The following is a 26710-nucleotide window of genomic DNA, read 5'->3' as shown; positions in this document are numbered from 1 at the left end:
ACATGTTTTCTTACTGCCGCTGCTTCCGACACCTTCTTTTTTTTCTTTCTTCCTTCCCTCCCTCCCTCCCCACCCCCCTTTCCCCAGATCTTGGCCGGAGCTGTCAAAACCACGCCTATGGAGAGCCACAATTGGTCTGAAACGCGTAAAATCAGCAATCAAAGGGGCTTGGCTCATTAGCGAGGGGATCCGCGCAGGAAGGACATGTGAGAGAGTCACAGTTTTACAGAGATCAGGACAAGATCTCCCCCCATTTCCACTCCGCGTCCTTTCGCCCAGCGCAGCCTGGCCGGGGGCGCTCATGCCGGGCTAACTCTCTGCCTGCCAGTGGGGGTGTGCGTGTAGGGTGGTGCCCGTCCCCCCCAGCCTGGCAGAGGTGGGGAGCCTTTGGAAAGCCCCCGACGTGCCCGGGCGCCGCAACGGTTCGGCTTTTGTGTCTATTTTAGCGCAGGACTCCGCCGCGCCCCGCGCCCCGCTAGCTGGCTGCAAGACCAGCAAAAAAAAAAAAAAAAAAAAAATACCCAGCATCATCAAGGAGCTACCGCTATCTCCCCCTGCAAACGGGCAGCGTCAGACGCCAGGAGCTGCCTTTCTTTCTCTGCGCCCAGCTCTGCGCTCGCCTCCTCCAGCGGCTGGGAAGGAGGCGAGAAGGCAAAGGGAACCCCTCGTTTCTCCAGGCTCGGTGGATGCCCCGATGAGAGATCCAGCCTTCCCGGGGACTGCAATGGCTTATCACCCTTTCCACGCTCCCCGACCGGCCGATTTCCCCATGTCCGCCTTCCTAGCGGCGGCCCAGCCTTCCTTCTTCCCCGCGCTCGCTCTGCCTCCGGCCGCGCTGGCGAAACCCATGCCGGACCCTAGTTTGGCTGGAGCCGCCGAAGCGGGTTTGCACGTCTCGGCCCTGGGACACCATCACCAGGCGGCCCATCTGCGCTCCCTTAAGAGCCTGGAGCCGGAGGAGGAGGTAGAGGACGACCCCAAAGTGACTCTGGAAGCCAAGGAGCTTTGGGACCAGTTTCACAAGTTGGGGACGGAGATGGTGATCACCAAGTCAGGAAGGTAGGAGCACGATCCCCCCACGCACCCACCCCGGGGTAGAGCCACGGGAAAACGCTACGGTCCTCCCTTACCTATTCTGCCACCCCCTCCTCGCACCTGTGAAATAGACCAGCGTTAGCAGAAAGCACATTCGGAACGAGTCGATTTCACTGATTAAGCGCCACGCAGACTGGATTTGGGGCTTTTTTTCTTCCTTCATTTATTTATATTTCTTGACAGGGTTCCCTCCCTTCGAGGCTGGGAGGAAGCAGCTGATGAAAAAAAGTCTGATTCGGTGACTGAAATACAAATAGGAAATATATTAATATTGGATGTTTCGGGCTTCCTGGATTTTTGTATCCACTTTCATTTAAAAAAAAAAAAGAAACAAGATTCTAAATTCCATGTGTATGCAAGAATGGAAAACCTTCATCACAGATTAAATGTGTGTCCCGTTCACTTGTTTAATTTCGTAAAATAGAAACTATTAGGTATAGGTAGACCTTGAATAATTTCTTCACTGCATGACTGACCTATATTCAGAACTGGCTTTCCCCCCTCCTTACACCTTTATTTAAATCTGAACAGCACTTAAAAATTGTAAAAAAATAGGTTTGCAATAGCTCATCTCTCCTTCCCGCAGTAGTTCTAGCTTTAGTAGTTTTTCTCTACGTTAGCTCTCTTTTATTTTACGTTTAGGTTAGGTTTTGAGAGGGATTATAAAGTTGTTTTTTAAAATTTTTACCAATTTGCTCCGTGAAAATATTGGGAGGTTAGGAGAAAGGAAAGTGCTTTAATTTGGATCAAGAATGCACTTTTTTATCTCTACTCTGTTTCCTGAGCATTCCAAGTTGAGATTTCGCCTTTTTTTCTCTCCTCCTTTTCTGTCACGCGAATGAAGCGAAACTTTGAATGTAAAGGAACGGCTGGTCAGATTAAAGCAAATCCGGTGTGTGCACTTTTTAGAAAAATGGCAAAACACTAAAGGGCAGGTTTCAAAGAGCAGGCTCGCTTCCCCAGGATTTAATCTTCAAGGAAGTTTGATTTTTCATAACCCGATTCCATTATGTCTCCGCTCTATTCCGATTCGAGAGTTCAGCTGCAAGTTTATTTTTAAACGTTGCTTCTAGCTTTTAGATGCACTTTGAAAGCGGAGGCCCGAGGTCTAGCCTTTACCGTCTAGACACAGATAGTGAACAATCTGACTCCAATGTGCATTTCAAATTTCCTTAACAGTGGGTTCACGACGGATGCAAACATAGAGAGAGACACAGGGCTGGGTAGGGAGAGTGGGTAGGTTTCATACCCTTCCTGCTCCTTTTCTTTGCCTGTTTTGTCCCGAAACCCACCGACCCCCCTTATGCTTCGGATTCTATTTAATACGAAATTGTTCTCTTTCTCTTATTGCCTTTTGCTCTCTCAGGAGAATGTTCCCTCCCTTTAAAGTGCGTGTGAACGGCCTGGATAAGAAGGCCAAATACATTTTATTAATGGATATCGTGGCTGCGGATGATTGCCGGTATAAATTCCACAATTCGCGCTGGATGGTCGCGGGGAAGGCGGATCCCGAGATGCCCAAACGTATGTACATCCACCCGGACAGCCCGGCCACCGGGGAGCAGTGGATGGCCAAGCCTGTTGCGTTTCACAAACTCAAGTTGACAAATAACATCTCGGACAAGCATGGATTTGTGAGTATCCCTTCGACAGAGGGCGTGGGGAATCTTTAGGGCGGGCTGGGATTGTGCGAGGAAGCTTTGGACCTGGCCACATAAAGTGGGGTGTATGTGGTGTGTGTATGTGTGTTTGTGTGGTCGGTGTGTGCGTCTGAAGGAAACAGGGAAAGCTATGTTTGGGCAGCACAGAAACTGCATAATATTACAACACACACACACACAGAGAGCTGCTATCTTTCCCAACATATTTCTGGGCGGCACATTTCATACCACATATATTGATCACTGGGGGGGGGGGGGGTTGTGAAAAAGCCAGCAAGAGTCCAAATTTTGGGAACTCCTGGGCCTCCCCTATTGTCCTTTACCACCTCCCTCTGTGCTCTCTCAAAACAGACCTACTAGGGAGGGAAAAGAAGGGGTCTTGCAGCGTTCACTTGAACTTTTCCCCTTTGCAAATGGGCAAAATATTTGCCCCCACCAGCCAGCTCAGTTTGAATGTGCGCCTATCATCTGTAAATAGTAAATCACCCCGAGCTTATCAGGACGTTTTAATTCATAACACACATAGCGTGCCTTAAAATGTATGGGATCCATCACTCTTAATTAAGATTAATCGCCGGGTAGTTTGCGTGTGTGTGTGTGTGTGTGTGTGTGTGTGTGTGTGTGTGTGTACACACCCCTTCCCTGCTCGCTGAGGCCTTGGAGTCAGTATAAACCGCCAGTCCCAGACACATGGCGCAAACGTGAAGGCAGCACTGTGGTGCCCCGCACACACTAACTTCAACCGCATCAGAAGGGGTGGAGGGGAAATGTGAGTGGTTGCACATTAGAGATGTCATGGGGGAGGGGGGCTGATCTGGGGAGGACCCTGACATATTCCCCATTTAAATTCCAGGGTGAGTTATTGGAAACCATGTGGGAACATCCATTAAACAGTGGAGGGGGAGGGGGCCTGAGAGAGACACGGGCTGGGCCATTGCGAAAAGTGGGAATTGTTTTTCAAAATAAACTTTGGAAGGAAGAATCATCCAGACCGTGGCATTGTGGGTTTAAATCCGCACGCCCTTTGCCTCGCGTTTGAGTCAGCCCAGGGACGCCAAACGGGCCCATTCGCCTCCTTTCAAATAGGCCAGCTCCATTTCCCTCACTGGGCCGGATCCTGCCAGCCCTCCCCGCATTCCCACGGCAGCTTGCTGGGCTGGGAGGGGTCATTCTCCACGCAGGTAGTTGCACAGCTGCTCTGTAACCGCCGGGCAACAAGGCCATTCCCTTTACAAGACCCCTCTCCAGACGCTGGGAGAGACTGGGGCGCGGGCCGGGGGGGTATGTGTGAATCTGTACAAATATTTGGGGATTAAACAGCCTCCGAAATGAGGTCGGGGGGGGGGATCTCAGTGCGAGTGGGCAAGTGGTCTTTTTGATCGCTTGACTTTTCTTGCTGGAGAGGGCAGGAGCGAGAAAGGGACAGAGAAAGTCCTTTAATAACCCGGAAGGGGGGAGAGTAGTTTGCTTGTTTTGCTTCGTTTTGGATGCAGAATCGCCTCCCTTTCAACGAAAGGTAAGAGGGGGGAGCAAAATAAGGAGCCTTGCTCTACAGGTGCAATGTAAGGAGAGGCCAGTCTGCAGATGGGCAAGGCTGCAAAATTCAGTCTCTCGGGGATCTTGGTTAAAACTGGCATTGGCATATCTCAGCAGGCAGATGGCTGGAGTTACCCACCTGTACTTGGTGTCAGTGGGAGTAGGAAACGCTTGTTTTGTTGTTCCAGGAAACGAGTCTCGCCGAAGAGGAGGATTTTTAAAGTCTTCCAAATGTCCCACTTATTTTTGTATTGATCATCTTCCTCAGACTGGGGGCAGGGGAATCGAAGCGTCTTAGCAATTTGCAAATCTCCACCGTATCTAGTACTCTCTGAACTAGGGAGAGAGATGGGTTTTTACTTCCATTAATGCCCGGTGCAGGAGGGCGCGGGGCGGAGGAGGGAATCAGAGCTAACAAACAAGTTGTCTTTAGCCTTTGGACAAGTATTTGGGGCGATAAAGGGGAAGTTCAGAGTCCTAGGTTTTTGATATGGTAATTAACTAGGATTTGGAGATGTGGGTATGTCAGTCAAGGCATGACACGGGCAGTCCAACGCGGGGGGAGGGATGCAAATCAACAGCAACATGGGGAATATACGCATGAAAAATCACACAGGTGAGAGGTAGGTAAATACGGATTCATGCTACTTTTCCTGGTTAGCAAAACTGGAATGTTAAAGAATTCTTTGCTCGCTGTTTATCTAAAGAAGTGTGAGTCCATAGTAAGGGAGTATCATAAACAGCGTTTGCTACTAAGGAAAATCTAGTTCTATCCCACATTTTAACAGTTCCTCTTCTTCAGTTAAACATTCCTGGCGTGTGTGGTTCTCCAAAGGCCGGCGTGTATTTAATCCGAAGGTTCGGCGTCTGGTTTGTGCCATCTGGTCATGGAAGGAATGGATATTTTTTAAAGGAATGCAGATTTACACGCCTGAATGGGAAATATTTGCACCATTTCCTTTATAAATCCCGTCTAGATAACATCAATATTATATTGATCCGGCAGGCCACGGGCAGGTGACTATTTGGGGGGTTAAAACGGAGATGTTTTTCATTGCCTACTCCACCAAATTAAGTGACAATTATTTAACCACGCGGCCGTAGTATTTTACAATAACTAAGGATTCATCAGGCAGCCGCAATTTTTGTTTTTAGTAAATACCGTATTTAATCCCGAACACACCAATTGACAGAATTATTAAATCAAGACCAGGCAAGAAGAGACTTTAATGGCGTGATTTAAAAGGGAGGGGATTTATTTAGAATTTGCAACCATTGCTTTTCTTTTTCGGAGCAATGTAAGATCATTAAAAGGTGTGTTTGATTGTAGGCTCTTTCAGGTCGTGGCTCTGGGTTCGAAATATTTCCAACTGCTCTAAAAGATATAAATTTAAAAACTAAGAAATAAAGCAATTGCTTTGACTGCTGGCGACAGTTTCAGATACCTGGTTGGGAAGAAAAGGCTTGTTCATCTGTAATATCTTAATCCGAGTCGTAAATTTCACTGTGGCGATGGCGGGAAATATTTTTTTATTCACTCTTCCAGTAGTTGATTTGGGAACGAACATCCTTCCCCGGGCAGGCCACTGCCATGAAATAACCCACTTCTGAAGAGTGGGAGAGAATTGTAGAAAAATACAAGTTGCTTAGAAATAGGTGCTGAAAACTGGGTGCCCCCTCCATTATAATAATCTGGGGGAGATTATCATCTTGCATTTTTAAAAGAGGGGCGTTTAAAAAGAAATCGCACCAAGCCCTTCTCCCAAGTAGACTGATTATTAGTATTATTATTACTATTCTTAAGGATTAATCTCTTTTGGGGTGATTGGAGAATCCTGCCTCAGGCTGGACAGGAATTTTGCCGGCCAGGTGGGTTTTTATTTGCTGGATTTCAGCCCTTCCTTCTGTTCCCAATCCACAGACCATATTGAACTCCATGCACAAGTACCAGCCCAGATTTCATATCGTGCGAGCCAATGACATTTTGAAGCTCCCCTACAGCACCTTCAGGACTTACGTGTTCCCTGAAACTGACTTCATCGCGGTCACTGCCTATCAGAACGACAAGGTAGGGGCGGGCAGCGGGCTTCGAAGGGAACTTTTGGTTTGGAACAGAGAGGCCGGGATCCGACCCCGCTTCCGCTGAATTTCTGGACTGGGGGCGGTAGAGGGGGGTCAGGATCGGTCCCACGAGCATGGAGCGAGCGAAGGACCTTGGGGGGGGGGGGAGTCGCTGGCGGTGGCGGGTTGAAGGCATCCCACTATTTGCCAAGCGCGTTTGTTAAACTCGGGGGGAGATAACAATCAAAGTCGAGAGTTCATTGTGTGTGTCCCGATTGGCCTGGGCCAGCCGGCTCCAGCGTGCTCGGGGACAATACCTGGCCAGGGGGAGCGATCCCGCTGAAGCCCTACCCCTCCCTTTTTTTTCGGAGCGTGGGCAGGGGACGGCACATTTTTGCGCTGCAGCTTTCAGGGACAGAGATGAAGCAAGAAGGGCTGGAGCTTTGGCTCCGGATCACATTCACACGAGGAAAGTCGGTTATCTTGCCAGATTCACCAGGTTGGCTTTTCACTGGGGGGGAGGACGGAGGACGGAGAGCAGCAAGCGAAGCTGCGGAGCTGCAGATCTCTGGCTCTGGGGTTGGATCTTGCCCGTTTTTTGGCGTCTCCACCAACCCTTCCCGAAGAGAGTTTTTTCCTCCCCCCACCCCCAAAGCGGCCCCGCACCTCCCCTCCAGGCTGCTGATGTTAATTGACAGGCCTGTCGGAGGGTCCTGGTGGGCTCGTTTCCATCGTAAAGTTTATGGCAAAGAGTCACAATCGATTAAAGGCCACTTAGGCGGCAGCCGCGGAGCGAAGAGCTACCCGGGGCCACTCAACACTTTCCCCAGCCTGGTTCTTTATGATGGGCTCCCACCGCGCACGAGTGACCCACCAGCTCGCTCGCTTCCCCCCCCCCCCCAAACCCGAGCATCCTGCAGGTTTTGCAAGCTAGGAGGGTGCACATCACCTGCCCCCGGCTACTCCCCTCTTCGCGATAAAACCCTGCTTGGGGAGGGGTTTCTGACCAGTGCCCTATAAGATAATGGATGGGGGGGGGCGCTTTAAGGCTGGGGTATGGCATCCGCCTTGCTAGCTATGCACTGTCCCTTCCCTGCTGTCTGTATTGGCACCAAATAAAGACCCGCTGGGTGGGGAAGCTGGAGAAATGAAAAGGGGCTGGTAAGCAATTTGTTTTTACAAAAAATAATGCGGGGAAGCGCAGGCATGCATTTTTAAAGCAAGCATCTCAGGGACATATTTCAAAAGCATGAATTATTGAAGGCCCTCATGTCGCCAGCCCCAGAAGTTCGTCTCTGGGAGAGATAAGAATAGCTTTTAACCAAGGCAGCCGGGTGGAGTCGCCATCTTCCCTCCAGGGGGCCGTGAAAAATAACTTCCTATCATTAAAACTCGATGAATAATTCAAGCCAAACCTCAGCATCATTTTTAATAACGCATGCGGTGTGTTAAACCGGGGGCTTTGCGTGTTCCCAGCCCTTTGCACCAGGACCTAAATGGGGAGCGACAAACTGCCCTTTGGAGGTGAGCGTGGATCCGCCCATCCACCTGCAACGTGGCCCTGTATTTTTATTTCCCGCCCCTGTTCAATTACTAATATTGGGCTCATCATTGGCTCTTTCAAGGGTGGTTTGACACCTCTTTCCACGCAGTCCAAAAGTGTGGAGGGAGGAGGAGGGGAGGAATATCTGAACCCACTCAAACATTGCCTCTGGGATAACTTATGCATTTAGCCCCCCCTTTCTTCCTGCACTCACAATCATTCCATCTGAGGAAGTGGGTTTTGCCCACGAAAGTTTATGATATTGTATGTATATTATGCATACACACACAGTGCCACAGGACTACATGCATGCACACACACACACACACGGCCCACGAAAGCTCATGATATTGTATGTATATTATGCACACACACACACAGTGCCACAGGGATACACACACACACACACACACACACACACACACACACACACACACACACACACACACAGAGTGCCCAGGAAAGCTCATAATACTGTATGTGTATTTGCACATACACACTCAGTGACACAAGGCTACACACACACACACACACACACAGAGCCACAGGACTGCTCCTTGTTTTTAAAAGCTGTTTTTAAAGTTCCAAAGTTTTTCTAGTTGCGGACTAACTGGGCTACCCTCTCTGAAGCGTTTAAAGTTGCAGGCTAACAGGGCTACCCTCTCTGAGACTTTTATGCAGTTTATTGTTTTCTTTCAGATCACCCAGCTGAAAATCGATAATAATCCTTTTGCCAAAGGATTCAGAGATACGGGGAATGGAAGGCGAGAAAAGAGGTACCAGTTCGTAGCCAAGCTGGAATGTTGTAGTGTAAAATGGATAGTGCCTTGTCCCCTTATTTGGGTTTGGATTTCCAAACGGTACTTAAAATATTTCAGTGGGGACTTTTAGTGGAGCCCAAAGTAATACTAAGTGGAGACCTCAGTCCAGCCCCGTATTTGCATTCCCTTCTTTCCCTTCCCCCTGAACAAGGCAGAAGGATGAGTGTCTGCATGGGGGATGCACCAAGAGAAGACATTTCCAGAAATTACTTTCTTCTTTTTTTGAAGGAAACAACTCACTCTCCCCTCCCTGCGGATGTATGAGGAGCAGTGCAAACCTGACCGAGATGGGGGTGAATCGGATGCTTCCTCGTGTGACCCTGCCCCACTGCGAGATACACTTCACTCCCCATTGGGAACTGCCCCAAGTCCCCTGAGACTCAACCGCAGCAGCCGAGGTAAATAGCCCAGCCGGTTCACTCCAGAGCTCAGTATGAACTGCAGAGCGCCTGCTAAAAAGGAAAGCAGTGATCTTTCTGCCTTGCCCTCTGTGGCCAAAACGGCCAGCCTCTAATCTGATTTCCAGCCCAAAGCCTTCCTAAGAATTGCTTCGAATTTGGGGGCGGGGGGGGGTGTAACTGACACCTCTGAGGTGAACTGGGAAATTATTTTCCCCCACCTATTAGAACTTAGTGGTATTTTTAAGTCCAATCCGAATTGGAAGAGGAGGAAGACAACATCTAGATTCAGAAAATTGAACTTTAAGTCACTTTCCTGCCCTGTGTCAGATTTCAGGTGTGTGGGGGCTCCTTATTTGGCAGCTAAATAGGTGCCACTTTTAAATGCAGATTACAGACGGGTGGAGCGCATTCTGTCCCTCTTCAGAGCGATTGCAAATTCGGAGTTGACAAGTGGGAAGAAAAGTATGCACAAGCAATGAGATAAGGAGGGAGAGAGGTTGATCAGTACAAAATAACCAAGTGTAACAATTGCAGAAATGTAGTTAGGCTGGCAAGGGGGGAATGCAAACTTCGATTCTAACCTTTTCGTGTTGTAAATGCGTGTAAACAATCGGCTTAGTAAGTGTACTGCAATTATGTTCCATCTGCCTTACTGGCTCTCAGAAATCCTTTCTGGAGGGATATGCTGGTTGCAAAGGCTACATTAACCCCTCTGCATGCAAAAAACAGTTTTAAGAGGAAAGAACATCTACTAAAAGAAAAGAAAATTCAGCAGCTCACTCGGTGTGTTTCCAGATACAACCTTTGGCACTGACACACAGTCAGTCGACTTTTGCTGCTTTTTTAAAACATCTTTTTCTGTTCTTTCAAGCCTGTGGTCTTTTTTGGCTTGCAAAAATTAATGAAATGGCAGCAATATTATTTACTTAAATAGCAGGGTTTTGTGACACATCTGCCCTCCGCAGATTTCCAGCTAGACCCATTCAATCGGTAATGAATATAACCGAGCAAGCGGCATGTCTACACTGCACAGCTATTTCGGGATACCGCTATCCTGCATCTGTTATTTCGAAATATTTGTTTTAAATAATGGGGGTGCTATTTCGCCATCCTGGTAAACCTGGTTGCACGAGGGTTAAGAGATGGCTCGGAATAGCCCCTTATTTCAAAATGTGGGCTGTGCAGACCATCACATTTCAAAATAAGCTATTTTGAAATAGATTTGAAATAAGACAGCACTTTGCCCAATGCAAATTGCGTATCTTATTTCGAGTTTAGGGTGCTGTGTAGATGCACCCTAATAAGGTGACTCCAACCTTCCTTTCCTTTCCGGATCACAACTAGTCGGGAATTGGATAAATCCAGTTGTGCAAAGTTTATTAACAAAATAGGCATTTTGCTACCTCATGCTACAGAGATTCTTGTGCCCATGCTCTGGTTAGTCTGTTTGGTCCCATTAACTAGTTTTCTCTACAAAATGGTGCGGTTTTTTACCAGTGCTTTCCCAGAACAGACCAGATATGCTTATTTCATGGGGAGGGGTGATCTAAGGGGAAACAACAACATGCCCATAAACACAAGGCATTTAGGTCTCGGCAAGAACTTCAATTATTTTCCAATCCTGCCCATGCTCCCTTCCTTTCTGGTGGTGGTGTTGGCTTTGTTCTCACTGGCAGAGCACATCATGAGAGACAGACCAGAGTGAGGTTGAAGCTAATGGACAGGATGCTGTCAAGAGACTTTGGTTCCCCCCAAGCAAATATAGTCTCCCCATTTGGCAAAGCAGAGCTAATTCCCAGTTGGTAAAGGTTTAATTATTCCACTAAGGACCAGCAATGTCCCCTCTAATCTTTTTTCAATCCATGTGCAGATTTTTACCACCCAGGGGCAGAATAAATTTTATGTGCACCCAGGCCTGTGCAAATGGGCACCACTAGGAGAAACAACCAACCTGGCTGTGGGCAAATCAACTGGGTGGGGTTTGAATCTCTCCTGAGTGGCTGCACAAGCCCACAACTTCTAGGGCAGTGTTTCTCAACCAGTGGTACCAGTTCCCTTAGGGGTACTTGAGAGAAGTCTGGAGGGGTGGGTAGATCAACACAACTGAAATTTGGAGAAAACTGAATTGTTGGTTTAAGTTTTACAGCATTTTATTATTTTTGTACTTTTTACACCCAAAAAATGTCATTGCCGCTACAATTACAAATGTGTTGTAATGACAGAAAAAAATTGTATGTGTCTGAAAACTGTAGATACTGGGAATACTTATAATTTTTTAAAGGGGTACTTTATTAAAAAAAGGTTGAGAAACACTGTTCTAGGGAACACTTAAGGACCATGGTTGTTGGGGAGATTGTGGGGGTAACCCCCGGAGTTGTGTCTGAGCTGAAATAGAGCCACGCAGACAGGGCCGGCTGGAGAAGGCAGGTTGGGGGGGGCTGCTAAAAACGGGGGGAGGACGAGAGGGGCGCAGGGAGCTGGGAAAGCCGGGGGCGGTTGCACTGGAGGGTTTCACACTCTGGCTCCCTTGCAGAGGAGAAATCCGGCCCGGAGAGCGACCTGGAGCTGGAGAAGCTGCCGGAGGAGCGGCCCAGCCCGGGCGCGGAGGAGACCAGCCCGCGGCTGCAGGAGCCCCGCAGCCGGGAGAGACCGAGCCCGGAGAAGCCGCCGGGGGGCAGCGGCGAGGCGGCGCGGGGGCTGGAGAAGGACAAGCCCGAGGGCCGGCGGAAAGAGGCCGAGGGCGCCCCCAAGAAGGAGGCGGAGGGCGGCGGGCCGGGCAAGGAGACCTTCGCCCCCTTGCTGGTGCAGACGGACAGTCCCCCGCACCTGACCGCCGGGCCCCTGCAGGGGCTGGCGCTCTCCGGCTTCCCCGCGCAGCAGTTCTTCAACCCGCTGGGCGCCGGCCAGCCCCTCTTCCTGCACCCGGGACAGTTCGCCATGGCCCCCGGCGCCTTCTCCGCCATGGGCATGGGCCACCTGCTGGCCTCGGTCGCCGGCGGGGGCGCGCTGGAGAACGGAGCCCTCGCCTCGGCCCAGGGGGCGGCCGGCACCGCCACCCCCTTCCCCTTCCACCTCTCCCAGCACATGCTGGCTTCTCAGGTAAGAGGGGCTGGAACCTCCCTGGGACCCCCCCCCGCTTCTTACCCCCCCTTCTTAACACCCCCCCCGCTTCTTACCCCCCCTTCTTAACACCCCCCCGCTTCTTACCCCACCCCCTTCTTAACACCCCCCCACTTTTTACCCCCCTTCTTAGCCCCCCCGCTTCTTACCCCACCCCCTTCTTAACACCCCCCCGCTTCTTACCCCACCCCCTTCTTAACACCCCCCCACTTTTTACCCCCCTTCTTAGCCCCCCCGCTTCTTACCCCACCCCCTTCTTAACACCCCCCCACTTTTTACCCCCCTTCTTAGCCCCCCCGCTTCTTACCCCACCCCCTTCTTAACACCCCCCCACTTTTTACCCCCTTCTTAGCCCCCCCGCTTCTTACCCCACCCCCTTCTTAACACCCCCCCCCGCTTCTTACCCGAACCCCCTTCTTAGCCCCCCCCCGCTTCTTACCCCGCACCCCGATTTACTCTGTTCCGCTTCCCCGCTTCTCCCCCTCCTCTCCTTCTGCATTTAATCCCCCACCCCCATTACAAGACGATCTGGTCGGGGTGGGAATCCGAGATGTGAACCCTCTTGGCCACCCCCCCCGCGGCCGTGCTTTGTGTGTCGGGGTTGGCTGCATCGATCCTCCGTGGAAACCCGCCTTGAGCCGGGGCAGTTCCATTGCGAATTAAGGCCTGAGCCCAGCCTTCCCCTTCCCCCCCGCGCCTTGGTTGTTCCCCTCTTTCCCCTTTGCCGATTGAGCCCCCCACCTCTCGGCTGTTTCCCGGTCCGGAGCAGGGAGGCGGGGGTCCCCTTGAAGTCGGATCCTGTTTCGACCCGTGCGCCTCGCAGCGCGAGTCGCGGCGGTTCCCAGCCAGCGTGGGGCTTTTAAGATGCAATCAGTGAATGAATGACTCCGCGAGACAGGGTGGGGCCGGCGCTTGGGAGCCTGTTGTCACCGACCAGGCGAGTCCTCTGGCCCCTTTACTTCCCGGAATGCTGTATCCTCCCCCCTTTGTTAGTGGGACACTTGCAGTTGGTGGGAACAAATCTGCATTGACTCCGCGGGGTGGTTCGTGTGTACGGAAGAGAACCGGTGTGCGAGAATTCCATGGGCGCCGCGCCCGTGTTGAACTTGGACTAGCTTTTCAGACCCGGAGTTGGTGCTTTCTAGCTGCTGGCTGGTTGCTCATGCAAACAGGAGCGAAAGGGGAATTAGGCACCCAGCTGCTTCTGGGCCTCTCCTAGCTCGGAGGGGGGAAACTGGAGTCAAACCCGGACTCCAGATTCAAGGCCATAGGAACAGAAGCAGCAGGTCTGGTTAGTGGAAAAGGCCCGATTCTGCCCATTGTTCCTAAGAGTCTTTATTTTGGTTGGGCAAAAGGAGACTGGTGCTGGCTTCAGAGGGCTTTTGTTGCCACCAGTGCTTTGTGCCTGTCTTGCCAAACCCTGGTAGGAAAATAAGACAGAGAGTCATTGGAGCTCTCTAATAATTCATCCAGCCTGCTTAACTATGCCCCATGGTGGGATTAAACATTTGGGAAGATGCACAGACCTGGGCGGGTGGCTCAAGAAGGCTACGTCTACACTGCAACACTATTTTGGGATACCGGAGGATTCCGAAATAGCTATCCTGCATCTTAACAGCAAGCCTGTTATTTCGGGCTGGTATTCCAACATCCCTGTAAACCTCATTCCAGGAGGAGTGAGGGATGTTTCAGAATAGCGAGTTATTTCAAAATTTGGTACCGTCGACACAAATACAAAATAAGCTGTTTCGAAATAAGGTCGAAAAACTATATGCAATTTGCGCAGCTCAAATTGCGTAACTTATTCCGATCTATGGTGCAGTGTAGATGCACCCAAAGAGGGCTCTCATGCTGCTGATGGTATCTTAATCTACGACTACACTGCCAAGCTATTTTGGGAAAATCAGCTATTCCCTGTCTTAAGAGCAAGCCTGTTGTACCAAAATACATATAACGGGCTCTCTGTTTCGACGTCCCTGTGAAGCTCATTGCATGAGGGCAAGGGACATTTCAGAATAGCACCTTATTTTGAAATTAGCTTGAAATAAGCTACACAGTTTGCATAGTGCAAATTGGGTAGCTTATTTTCGAGGTAAGGATGTTGTGTAGATGCATCCCTAGTGGGGACCTTTTAAAGGCACGGATTGATTTTGGCATGCAATGGAATCTTTTTCGCAGGCTTTCTCTGGTAGAGGGTCCAGGTTTGAAGTCCTGACTTCCAGGGGTGCGCAGATGCTGCTCCTTGACTTTATTTGTATTTTATCAGGTCCCTTCTCTCCATTTATTACAGGATCCTTTAGGAACTCAACAGGTTCTTGTGCAGTGTCCCAGTTGAATGAAAGGCCATTTTTTGGGTGCCTGCAGCTATTTCAACAGATCAATTCTTTTGAGGGTTCCCTGACATCTGAATCTCTTTGACTGAGCATGGCGTGATTTGTTTGGGTAGAAGATTTGGAGTAAAAAGATGCAGGTGCTCGTATAGTGGTGGCATAGATTTATTAGAAGAGAGCAAAAATAATGAGTCCCATGGCACCTTAAAGACTAGGGATGCATCTACACAGCCCCCTAAACTCAAAATAAGATACGCAATTTGCGCTGTGCAAATTGCATATCTTATTTCAATTGAATCTTGAAATAGGCTGTTTCAAAATTTGGCACAGCTACACAGTGTCAGATTTGGAAATAACACACTATTTCGAGACATCCCTTATCCCTTGTTACAGGAATGGGGAAATAGCGCACCTGTTATTTCAAAAAATAACGGGCAGCTTGTGAAGACGTGGGGTAGCTGCTTCGGGATACCTCCAGTATCCTGAAATAGCCATGCAGTGTAGATGTACTCTCTTGGGCATAAGCTTTCGTGGGCAAACACTCATAGATCAGACACAACACCAGATAAGGTGGGATTCTGCCCATGAAAGCTGATGCCCAGCTAAATCTGTTAAGTTTTTAAGGTACTGAAGGACTCCTTGTTGTTTTTGTAGAGCCAGACTCATACAGCAGGGCACGGCTGATATTAGTAGGGAGAAGGCACAGCTGGTGGCATCTTCCCTGCCTCCGGGGGATGGAGAGCGGAGGCCCCAGGCAAATGACAGGGGGAGGGAGAGGGGGGAGGAGGAGGGAGAAAGGAGTGTTTGAAGAACACATTCCATTTCCATTAGTTAATGAGCTTGACTTGATTTCCCGCTGCTGCTTGTGGAAGGTCATTTATGCTCCCAGAGGACGGAGCTTCTCACCAACGCGGAGCCAATGGGCAGGAAAACCTCTCTCTTGGGCTCTGTGTGGGAAATGAGACACTGGGGCCTGGCTTCTATGACTTCCTCCTGGCTTAAATGCCCAGGCCCAAGGCCTGCTGCCCTTTCTGTGGGGCACTGGTTGGTTCCCCATTTCTGCTTCCTTCCAGAGAACAGGATGCGGGTGCCAACCCCTTTCCCATGGAGTCAGCAGTCCCAGCTTCTTACCTTGGCAGTAGATTCTCTCCTACTCTCTTAATTTCCAAGGCCCCAGGGACACTCCCCTGGATATTCTGGGGTTGCCTAGGATTCTGCCCTCCCAGTTGTGTGATGTTGCCCCCCGCCCCCAGACCGTCTTGAAACTCTCCTCCTTTGTCTCTTGTAGGGAATTCCGATGCCTACCTTCGGCGGACTCTTCCCTTATCCATACACCTACATGGCTGCTGCGGCCGCCGCCGCCTCTGCAATGCCGGCCACCAGTGCCGCCGCTGCTAGCTCCCTCTCCCGGAATCCCTTTCTGACCAGCACCCGACCTCGCCTGCGCTTCAGCCCATACCAGATCCCCGTCACCATCCCGCCCAGCACCAACCTGCTCACCACTGGCTTGCCCACCAGCCTGAACCCAGCTTCGGAAGGCTCCAAGCCGGGCAGCAGCCGAGAGTCCAGCCCCCTGCCAGACCTCCCGTTGCACAAATCCAGCGGCCAGAGGGGCTCCCTCTCCCCCAAGAGCTCCCTGAAAGATTCCATCAACGAACTGCAGAATATTCAGAGACTGGTCAGTTGCTTGGAGAGCCAAAGGGAGGTGTCCCCCAGCAGGGAGTCCCCCAAGTGACTGGCCGAACTGCCACCATGCCAGCCCGGAAGGCTGAGAAGCACTGGGATTTTGTACAGCACAGTATGAATATTTATTAAAAAAAAAAAAACAACAAGGGAAAAAAGGGGCAAGGGAGGGGGCAGGCAGTTAAAGACAGGGAAACAAATGTGATCCATCCAGAGACCCAGACAAAGCAGAGGCCAAGTGAATGATCCACAGGCAAAACAGCCCCTAGCCAGGAGAGATTATGGGAGACTGTTCCTTCCCCCTCTCCCCACCACTGCTCCACTCAACCCGAGGAGAATATAGCAGACAGGATCTCTCCCACCTAAACCCAATTCAGGAGAACATATGGAGAGTATCCTTCCCTCCCTGCTCACTTTGGACTCGACATCCATCTGGAAAAGCAAAAGGACTCCAAGCTGCAGTGTAACTTTTTTGATCAATGGATTGCCCCGAACACATACAAATTCCATGATGGCGAAAGAATGTACCAGTCAAAGGTGACTGAGGTTTTCTGTAGGGACTGACTCCCCCCCCCCCCCCTGTCATCTAAGGCAGACAATTTTGAGAGGAAAATAATAACTCTGGGAGAGCCTAGTAACTATGACCATGTGCGTAACCTGATTTGTTCAGGGGGAAAATGGAAATAAACTTTCTTCGACTCTTGCATCCACCACTGATTTCAAAGGCCACCGACACTCAAGACTGGTACCGGCAGTGTGCCATGGCAGTGTGATGGAAATCTACCTGTGTACCAGAAAAAAAATATTTATGAAATAAATGATAATGTGTGTAAATAAGCTATAAGGATCCCAGAATATGCAAATTGGTATTAATTTATTCAGTTGTACATTGGTGTGTACATAATATTTAGAGTTTAACTCCTCGCATTTAATTTTTTTTTCATTTTACATGAACATATATATTGTAAATGAAAAAAATATTTAGCTCTTTGTGATTGAAGGAGATCTTGGTTTCTTTAACTGTGTTTTAATATGTTGTTTATCCCGCCTTTTCTCCAGGACAATCATGTGCCATCAGCATAGACTTTTCAGTCATTAAAATTAGAGTTCAGTTCTTTAAGAAACCCTTACAAGGAAAAAAACAACAACATGTAATGAAAATCTCTTTACAGTGCGGGGTATAGGAAATGCAGGAATAAACCTCAGGTTTTTATTTTTCACTCCAGAACAAAAAAATATAATAAATTTAATATCACATGGCCTTTGCGCTATATTTGTTTTAAAATAAAAATATACATGATTTGAAATGTGCTGGTTATTCGGGTATCTATCTGTTCATTTTTATTTGATGAATTCTCTCACATCTTTCAATAAAAAATATTCAAAGAAGCTTTGCAAGTTGGTGTTTTTAACTTCTTGCATTTCAGAACGATTCCATGTGGGGTCTTTATTTTATTCTAACTTTTGGGGTAGGAAATTCTGACATACACACACCTCGAAATTTGAACAGCCCAGCAGGTCGATTTCTGAGGGGAACTTTGGATCACCCTGTGAAATTAAAACCACTAGCAATTTTTTTTTACGACAGGGGCAAATACAACCGGGGTGGTGGTATCATTCCTACTAATAAGCCTAGAACCTTCAATTTACCACCGTAAAAGGGGTTCAAGCGCTGAGCCTGCCCTTACGCACGTGCTTAACTTGAGCAGGAGAGCAGTGCTGACAAGTCAGGTGCTAATACCTGCTTGACTGTGTGCGGGGCGATGGGGCTTCATTTTGTTGTACTTAAGAAAGGGGATTGCTGGTCGTGGGCTCATGGCTGTTTCAGAATCGCCCTCATCCCCGTTACCTTTGCTTGGAGATTTGCTTTTTTAATGATTTGCCCCAAAGGGCTCAAACTAGTTCGTTTCTACCTGAAGGGTTCCTCAGATCGTATGAAAGCCGAGGCTCTGCTCGGCCCAAGTTCGGGGCTCCGGCAAGAAGCCTGGAGTGACTTACATTACCATATAAAGACTTTTAAATCTGAAACGTGGGGACTTTATTACGCGAGGGCTATGTGCGTTTTTTTATAAGTTCGTTATTATTTTCAATTAGAGGATGTGTAGAAAGCCTGCTACAAATCCTGCGAGCCTGCCTTTAATTTTGATCAGGAAAGATTAAAATGCTTCAATGCAGATAAACATCCGTTTCGCATTATTGAGATATAAACGAAAAGAAACCCGGGTTGATTTAAAGCGACAGCAGGAGATACCGTTTCCAGCGACAGGGTTGCAACATTGTACTGCGCGTTTTGTTTTAAGCTTAAAGCACACACGTAACATTGCAAACCGAGTCTCTCTCACCCACCCTTATTGCCAATGTAAACGGTTGCTCTTTGAAAAGTTGGCTGAGACGCATTGTTTATTTGCAAATATGTTTCCTATCTCGGTGGAAAAAGGAAGCTTTGTATTTTAATTTGGCTTTATGATATGCATGTATGTGTGTGTGGTGGTGGGGGGGGGGGCTGAGTCTTATCTTTCAGCGGTTTGTTGGAATTCCCCTTCCGCCCCCCCAAAAATCGAGTTCCAAGGGCCAGATTTTATGAGCTCCATGTTCCTGTTGCGAAATCGGTGGCTACCAAGTTGTGAGGATAACGTAAAACAACGCTGGGAGAGTCTCCAGCAAACCCAAAGTTCCGGGCAGTGGGGCGAGAGAGTCGTACACTTCTTGCACAGCCAAAGGCAATTCTGCTAACAGTGAATCACCTGGGGAACAAATTGACTCGTTCGCCTGACCAAAAAAACGCCAAAGCGAAGTGACTTGTAGCAAGCCTCCCCCCACCCCCCCAGGAATTCACACACAGAACGTTCTGTGACAGAACCCTCCCAACAGCTGCGAACACGCCGCGTTCGATTAATCATCTATCCAATGAGCATAGTTAGGCCAAGATTCCGCGTTCGAACCCAGGAGCGTGAGATGCGATGGCTGCTTGAGGCAGGAAGAGAGGGAGAGGAGAAGGTAGCAGCTCTCCTCTCCCCCCCCAGTAAATAATCCTTATTACACGTTGTCTTGTGGGAAGAGACTCCTTGTAGCCGCTTTGCGAACAGGCGTGAAGCACAAGGGACTAGAGAGAGGCGGTCTGGACTTCTCCTTGTTTGGCAAGACGCTGAAAGAAACCAGAGAGAAGTTTTCAATTGCTACCCAGGTAACAGGAAATACACGCCCAGTCGTTTCCCCCTTTCGGTCCATTTCTGTAGTTTTATATAGGATCGTTGGAGATCTCAAGGATCTAGTCTAGCCCAAGCTTTAGGCGCCCCATACACACCCTTATCCAGGTTTTTCCTGTAAAAACAGGGGTCTTCCCAATGAAATCTATTTAAATTGACCCCCTGGCCTTAAATCTCCGAAGAGGTCAGCAGGTCCTAATTTCTCTCTGGGTTGAGAAGAACTTCACGGCTTTCTGGTAAAGCAATAAAGGATGACATAAACAACCCTTTTCTTCACCAATTACCCTTTTCTCATTCTTGGGAAGATTTATTAGCCAAGTTGTTTGTGTTAGGGGAAAAACTTGGGTCGCTCGCCTAGCGGAGCTGTGTGGGGCGCCCTCTGCTGGCGAAATGAATTAACGCGTCGCAAAAGATCAGTCGCAAGGCTGTACTCTCAGCTTGGAAACTGGCCCTGTTCTAGGTAATTGTTCGTGAGATCTGCTTTCGTTTATACCACTGATGATTCTTCCGTAAACGTAATTATTCCCCCCTATTTATTTAAATGTAACCTCTATGTTATAGTTAAAATATTCTCCTGTCTTTCTTAAACTATCTCTAATAGAGTCAAACTAACAGTCAAAAATACTCCTTTTATTTCAGCATGGTAGTCCTGTTAGTCTGTAACTTTAAAAACAATGAATAGCTCTGTGGCACTGTGGAGACTAGCAAAATATATAGTCTCTTGAGCTTTTGTGGGCAAGACCCACTTCTTTAGATAAGTTGGAATGGAAATAACAAAATCCAAGATAAATATACACCTTTAGATCAACCTTCCTTCAGATAAGCTTGCCATACCCAGTGTATTGCCATGTTTGTTATTTAGATGGTACCAAATTTAAAGACAATTCTAATTTTAAAATAAATAGAAGTGTCACTGATAAAATATTTAAAACAGTGACATTGGATGGGTGCCTAAGATAATAGAATGGTGACATTACAGGTGCAATGTGAATCTAATGGACATTGTAACATGCTTGATTGTTAATAATAATATCTGCAACTGAGTAATGGCTCCCCCAGTTTGACTCCCCCAATTTGGAAACTCTCTCTTCCTATTGGGAAGGAAATGAAGTTACTGAAACAGACTTTCACAATTATTTCTTTTGAACAAATCCAATTCAGGATGGGTAATATCTGGAGTCTGGCTTTAGGAAGTATAAGGAATATATTAGCGAAACAATTCACAGATGCTTATCAAGAAAGCAGTGTTTGCATTTACATTTAATTAGAGAAGGGCTGGCTAGAGGGAGGGATGAGGAAGGTAGGTTTAAAATAAACATTTATAGAGAAATATCTCCTATTCACATCCCCACATTCAAGAATAATGCCATCAGGTCTATTCTGAGGTTATGGCTGGTAAATGTTTAAATGTTTGCTTCCTTCTTGCGGCAAGTTGTTGTTGAGATGTTTGAGGTATAAAATGCCAGGGCTAGGCAAAGACTATTTCTAGACTGGCTGTGTATATCAGGAAGTTCCTCTATATCCTTCAGCAAGGAAAGGAATAGGGTGTCTGTTGCACTTTCCTTGTGAGAAGCCTTGCCGCTGGAGCCAAGCTAAACGGAATTGTCGTCTTTGCTGCCTGGCTGACGTTATCATGCAAGGCCTCAGTGTAACGAGGCAAAGGGGGGGTCTCTATATAGGCCCAGATGGTCGGCCCACATGGATGTCACTGCAGGGGGCCAGATCTATGCTGGTAGGTCTGGGAGCAAGGTGTGCTCAGCATCCAAATGCTCCCATTTCTCTGGATGAGGTCCAGCATCATCTTCACGCTGAGATCAGTCACATGGCTTCTTTCACTGGCCTCAATGGAAGGAGGGTCTGTCCTTTAGTGCTGATGTAGCTGAAGCCAGACCCTGACCCCCAGTGTGCACAGGCTCGGTGGTTACGCCGTACTTGGGCAAAACTCCCACGGAAGTCAAGTGTCTAGGGACCAGAAGCCTGAAAACGTGACTTCTCAGTGCAGCCTGTCTCTCGCTGCTCACCAGGAGGCTGGAGGAAGGGGTGTGAGGATTTTTCATTTGTGGCCATGTAAAGCATTCCAGAAAGAACAAACCTGCCTCTCTCACAGCCAGCCAGAAATTGAAGCCGTCGATCAATCCTATATTTAAACAACTTAACTAACTGCGTAAGTAACCATTGGCCACATGCTGCCTTTTTCCTTATAAATGGATACATGAAATTACTCTGGTCTGACACACCCTGTGGTCTTTCTGTGGTATGGAGTGGCATTGGAGATGCATGTAATTCTGCACATCACAATGCCCCTGCCAAACGTCAGCTGGCCTTAACTTGGCTGTTCCATTTTTCATAGAAATAAAGTGGTGTGTGTTCTGTGGATTATTCCCTCTGTCCTCAGGTATTTGTAAGACATATGGGTATTTAAACATCATACACATTAGTATGACTACACATTTTTGTGTCTTATGTGTCAGTGGTTAGTTGGAATTCCTCCTCTGCCCCCACAACCACTGAGTTCCAAGGGCCGGATTTTGTGCTCTTCATGTTCCTGTTGAGTGGCCCAAAATTTCCCAAGTGACTTTGGGTGCACAATTTGGGGTGGAGGGTATTCAACTTGAAAAATTGAAAAGGGGCTGATTTCCCCTTCCTCCTCCCCCCCCCCCAACACACTCACTCCAGAGGGTTTATGTTCAGTGCCTCATTTCAATATCTCCTCCAAATCCAATTTCCTATTCTGCCCCTCATGTCCCATAGGCTCTAGATGGAAGTTTACTCTCCAGGGCTAAACATACAGCGGAGTCCAGCATATCCCCAGTATCTTTGCAATGCTAAAAATATTAAGGTGAATTTGCCCAGATATTGTGCCTGGCACCTGCATTCAGAGTGCTGCAGGATTTATTTTAACAGAGGTTTAGTTAACCTAGCTCGCACCCCCAGGAGGTGGAGCATCATCAGGCTGGCCAGAAAACCTCCCACAAATTCTGGCCCTTTCTAGAGGAGAAAAAAAAGGCTAAGTAACTTGGCCAAGGCCATGCAGTGAGTCAGTGGCACAGCTAGAATTAGAACTCACTACCTCCTTCCCTTCCCTCAATGACTCCTGAAAATCAGGCTCATTTTATGTGACTGAAGCAAGGCACCTAAAATTACTAATCATTCCTGTAAGTGGGGGATTCAGTGTGCACAGTGCTCTGCTAGAGAGACGTCAATAGATTGCTGCCATGAAGAGCCAGGAATCTAACCCTCATGGACACACTCCTGCATCCATAGAGCAATATGACATTGCAGACGCTTATGTACAGGCTCGTGGTCTCAGCCTACAATGGAGCTAATCATTGTGTGAATATTTATATGTGGGTTGGTAGACTCAGGACCTGTATTCTGTAAAAAAACAGGAGGCAGTGATGGCATTGCCAACACAGGGAGCAGCCGTGTGTGAGCAAGGACAATGTGATGTGAATTGGGAGGTTAGTAAATGGAGCCTTCTAGCATTATAACCTGAGCGACATCATGTAAGACTGCATTTATATGTGATCATAGAGCAAAGGGTACAGGTGTGTATATATAACTGAGACTGAAAACTGGGTTTAGACAGGCCATGTAGCCAGAGGTCCCCTTAATAAAATTGTTGAATCAAAAGTATTGCATTGCTGCAACAGAAAATATATTTTATGTTTGTGAAAGAGAGAAACCTAATTTCAGCTTTTTGTTTTGAAAAGCTGTTTAGTTTTTATTCACAAGGGCAGAATAAAAGGTGCCAAAAGATCTTGTGTGATTCTAGTTTACACTTCTCCCTCTATTCAGTTTCCATGAACAATTTTTATGCAATGGAGTTTTACTACTGCAAATGTTTATGGAAAGTGATTTTTAAAATGCCTTTCATCCCAGAAATCTAATTGCCACACTCTTTCAAACTGGATCAGGACATAAAACCTATGACCACAAAGCAAAAAGCTTACTTTACCCAGCCTGCCATTGAGTAAGTGAAATGCCCCAAATGATGCTGAATAATCTAGAATGATGAACAATTAAAGGGAAATCGTACCTGCTTTGTGATTGTGAAAGGGCAAAATGAGTAGATTGATTAAGCTGGTTGTAATAACTCCTTTGGTAAAGTATCAGAGGAGTAGCCCTGTTAGTCTGGATCTGCAAAAGCAGATTCCTTATAGCTCCACTTGAAAATTATATAGAAGTGCAGCAGTGATCTGGAAGCAGGAGCGGGGTGAGAGTCAGGAGGTAAGGGGTCATTGAGGGAAGGAGGCAGTGAGGCCTAATTCTAGCTGTGCCACTGACTCTCTGCATGGCCTTGGCCAAGTTACTTAGCTTTGGTTTCTCCTCTAGAAAGGGCCTGGATTTGTGGGCCTGGCCAGCCTGCTGATGCTTCCCCTCCCAGGGATGTGGGGTGGGTTCACTAAACAGTACCCTGCAGCGCCCTGAATGCATGTGCCAGGCGCAATATCCCGGTACGTTCCCCTTGTTATTTTTAGCATTGCAAAAGTACTGGGGATTCCCCGGAGGATAAAGCCCAGGGGGAAGGGGGGGGGGTGGGACACGGGCTTTGGAGGAGAGGTAGCAAGGAGGCTCCCAGCATAACCCGCGTGGGGCCGCTGGCTTCTCACCCCGCTCTGAGGGGAGCAGGGTTCGGGGCTGGGCCCCCCAGGGGCTGCCAGCCGCCTCGTTCTCCGCCTCCGCGGCCGAAAGGGTTAACGCCGGCTGGGGAGCCGGGGCTGGACGCCGGGCGGCGCTGGCAGCAGACAGCTCTTTGTCCGGGAGCCGGCGCCTGACGCCTGCCTGCCGGGTACCCGGCCTCCCCTCGCCGGGGACAAAGGCCGATCCCTCCAGCGGCGGCTCCCAATTAGGCAGCCTCGCTCGCTGCCCCGCTCACGCCAGCCCCTGCGAGCCGCCCGGCCATTGTCCCCGCCTGGCAGCTCCAATTAGCGCAGCGCTCACACGCCTGCAGAGAGGGACTCTCTGTCTCCAGCGATCAATCGCTGATCAATGCACAGAGGGGGCGAGTCCGGGGAGGCAGCGGGTCAACGGGCTTTAACCCTTCAGGGGCAGAGCCCCGAGCCGCAGCCCCCCTGCTTTGGGAGGGGGCCGCTTGGGCGCAGACCTTGCAACCCCGAATACGAAGCCCTCTGTGGGTACGCCCTTAGCTAGTTCTAGGGCAGCCTGGCTCGGGGGTACCGCAGCTGTAGCGAGACACACGCCTGCAGAGACATGGCAGTGGGGGGAGGAGGGGTTTAAAAAGTCGCAGCGGGGGTAGCCCTGTTAATCTGTAACTTTACAAACAACCAGCCGCCTCGTGGCACCTTTAAGAGACTCACAAACACACAGCTGGGATCGCGAGCGAGCTTGCGTGGGCAAAACCCACTTCCTCAGATGAGCTGGAGGAGAGAGAACAGGAACCCCGCGTTTATAACGGGAAAAGGTGCCTGTCAATTGTAGGAGCGGTGCTCATGAGGCTAATTGAGTGGTCTTGGAAGTGTCCCATACTTAGCTTTTGATGGCAATGAGGTGTTCAGCGAGGCTGTGTTTGCAAGGCAAACAGGTGTGCAGAAAGCGAATTCGGTCTAAGTGATAGGGGCCCACGGAACTTGTAGACGCAGGGAAAATCATGGCCCCAAAAGCTTTTGGGCCGCTCTCCAGTTTGTGTCTATTTGGCAGACACACAAATCCTGGGGGAGGAAAACAAGGGGCACCTTAAAGGGTCAGCTTTGGTGGACAAAGAGCATGTGATGAAGTTGTGTCTTTGCCCAAGAAAGCTGATGCTCAAAGAAATCTGGCATGTCCACACTACAGAGAAGATTGAAGCTGCAGCTGTCGATCTTCCAGGGTCCCAATGGATCTTCCAGGGTCCCAATGAGCGGAGTATAGTAAAGACAGCTAATTCCAACGGAGAGGGGCGAGGAGTAAGGGAAGTCAAAGGAAGAGTGTTCTTCCTGCAGTATGGACAGCGCCAAAAGTCAAGTTAAGTTACTTTGACTTCAGCTGCGCAATTAACGTAGCTGAAGTTGCGATTCTTAATTCGACCTTGTCCTGTAGTGTAGACATATTTAGGGTGCCCCAGGACTCCCTGTTATTTTTGCAGATACTGACTAACATGGCAACCCCTTGATATGAATCCTGGAGACAATGAAAGAATTTGGGTGCACCTGTGCAATATATAAAACACAGGCACTGGGGTGACCCAGAAGTCTTCTCTCTATATGGACTATATTGATGTGTGAGGGAGTGTCTGCGCTGCACTCGTACCTTGAAATAAGCTAGGCAATTTGTCTTACAGCAAACTGCATAGCTTATTTCAAGGTACTTTTGAAATAGCTTATTTAAAAATTTCAAAATAAAGTGCGATTCTGAAATGTACCTTAACCCTCAAGGAACCAGGGTTACAGAGACACTGGAAGAGCACACCAAATATTTTAAAATCCCTTTCAAAAAAAGGAGCTTCAAAAATTCAAAATAATTTAAAGACACAGAATAGCTATTTTGGGATACTGGAAGTATTCTGCAGTGTGGACATAGCCTTAGGGTACATCTACACTGCACCCTTAGTTTGAAATAAGCTATGCAATTTGAGTTATGCAAATTGTGTAGCTTATTTCGAGTTAATTTCAAAACAGTTTATTTTGTAATTTAGCGCTGTCTACACAGAGCCAAATTTTGAAATAAACCGCTATTCCAAAACATCCCTTAATCTTTGTGGAATGAGGTTTACAGGGACGTCCAGATAGTGCTCCCATTATTTCAAACGCTATTTTGAAATATCAGGAGTGCTGTCAAGATGTGGAAAATGCTATTTCAAGATACCAGAATGATCCTGAAATAGCGGCACTCTCTAGATGCACCCTTAAGGGCACGTATATACAGCAGTGTTATTTCAGAATAATTGACGTTATTCTGAAATAACATAGTCTGCATCTACACTACAAGCAGTTATTTTGACATAATGTCAAAATAATGTTGAGTTGGAGGACTTCTTACTCCACTCCTGCAACCCTCATTTTACAAGGAGTAAGGGAAATTGGAGGGAGAGTGTGCTTTCTCCGACTTCCTGCTGTGTAAACAGCACCAAAAGCTGAAATAAGTTATTTTGACTTAAGCTACGCAATTGATGTAGCTCAAGTTGCGTAGCTTATTTCAGCTTTAACCCTGCTGTGTAGAAGTGCCCTGTGGGCTACAGTCAAGTTAAGATGTGCAACTTCGGCTATGTTAATTGTGTAGCTGAAATTGAAGTACCTTAATTCGACTTTTGGCAC

The 26710-nt window shown here is 48.3% G+C and overlaps 2 protein-coding genes across 2 annotated transcripts in view; both read left to right on the top strand.

Annotated features, from left to right (window-relative positions):
- The first annotated feature begins 549 nt into the window (after positions 1-549).
- TBX2 (T-box transcription factor 2) lies at positions 550-17640 on the top strand. Its single transcript, XM_075904726.1, has 7 exons — positions 550-1059; positions 2462-2729; positions 6214-6360; positions 8596-8672; positions 8946-9115; positions 11652-12217; positions 15857-17640. Exons 1-7 carry the CDS (start codon positions 695-697, stop codon positions 16301-16303), a joined length of 2040 nt encoding a protein of 679 aa, XP_075760841.1. The 5' UTR covers positions 550-694; the 3' UTR covers positions 16304-17640.
- Positions 17641-19101: 1461 nt separating this feature from the next.
- TBX4 (T-box transcription factor 4) overlaps positions 19102-26710 on the top strand; it is a 148356-nt gene continuing 140747 nt past the window's right edge. The window contains exon 1 of the mRNA XM_075904729.1: positions 19102-19435. The gene's annotated coding sequence lies outside the window, so the exon portion shown is untranslated. The remainder of the gene's footprint in view (positions 19436-26710) is intronic.

The sequence above is a fragment of the Pelodiscus sinensis genome, chromosome 21 (assembly GCF_049634645.1).
Source record: "Pelodiscus sinensis isolate JC-2024 chromosome 21, ASM4963464v1, whole genome shotgun sequence".
In the NCBI taxonomy this organism is placed as follows: domain Eukaryota; kingdom Metazoa; phylum Chordata; order Testudines; family Trionychidae; genus Pelodiscus; species Pelodiscus sinensis.
The sequence above is the reverse complement of the archived record's forward strand: the minus strand, read 5'-3'. Positions and strand labels throughout refer to the sequence as shown.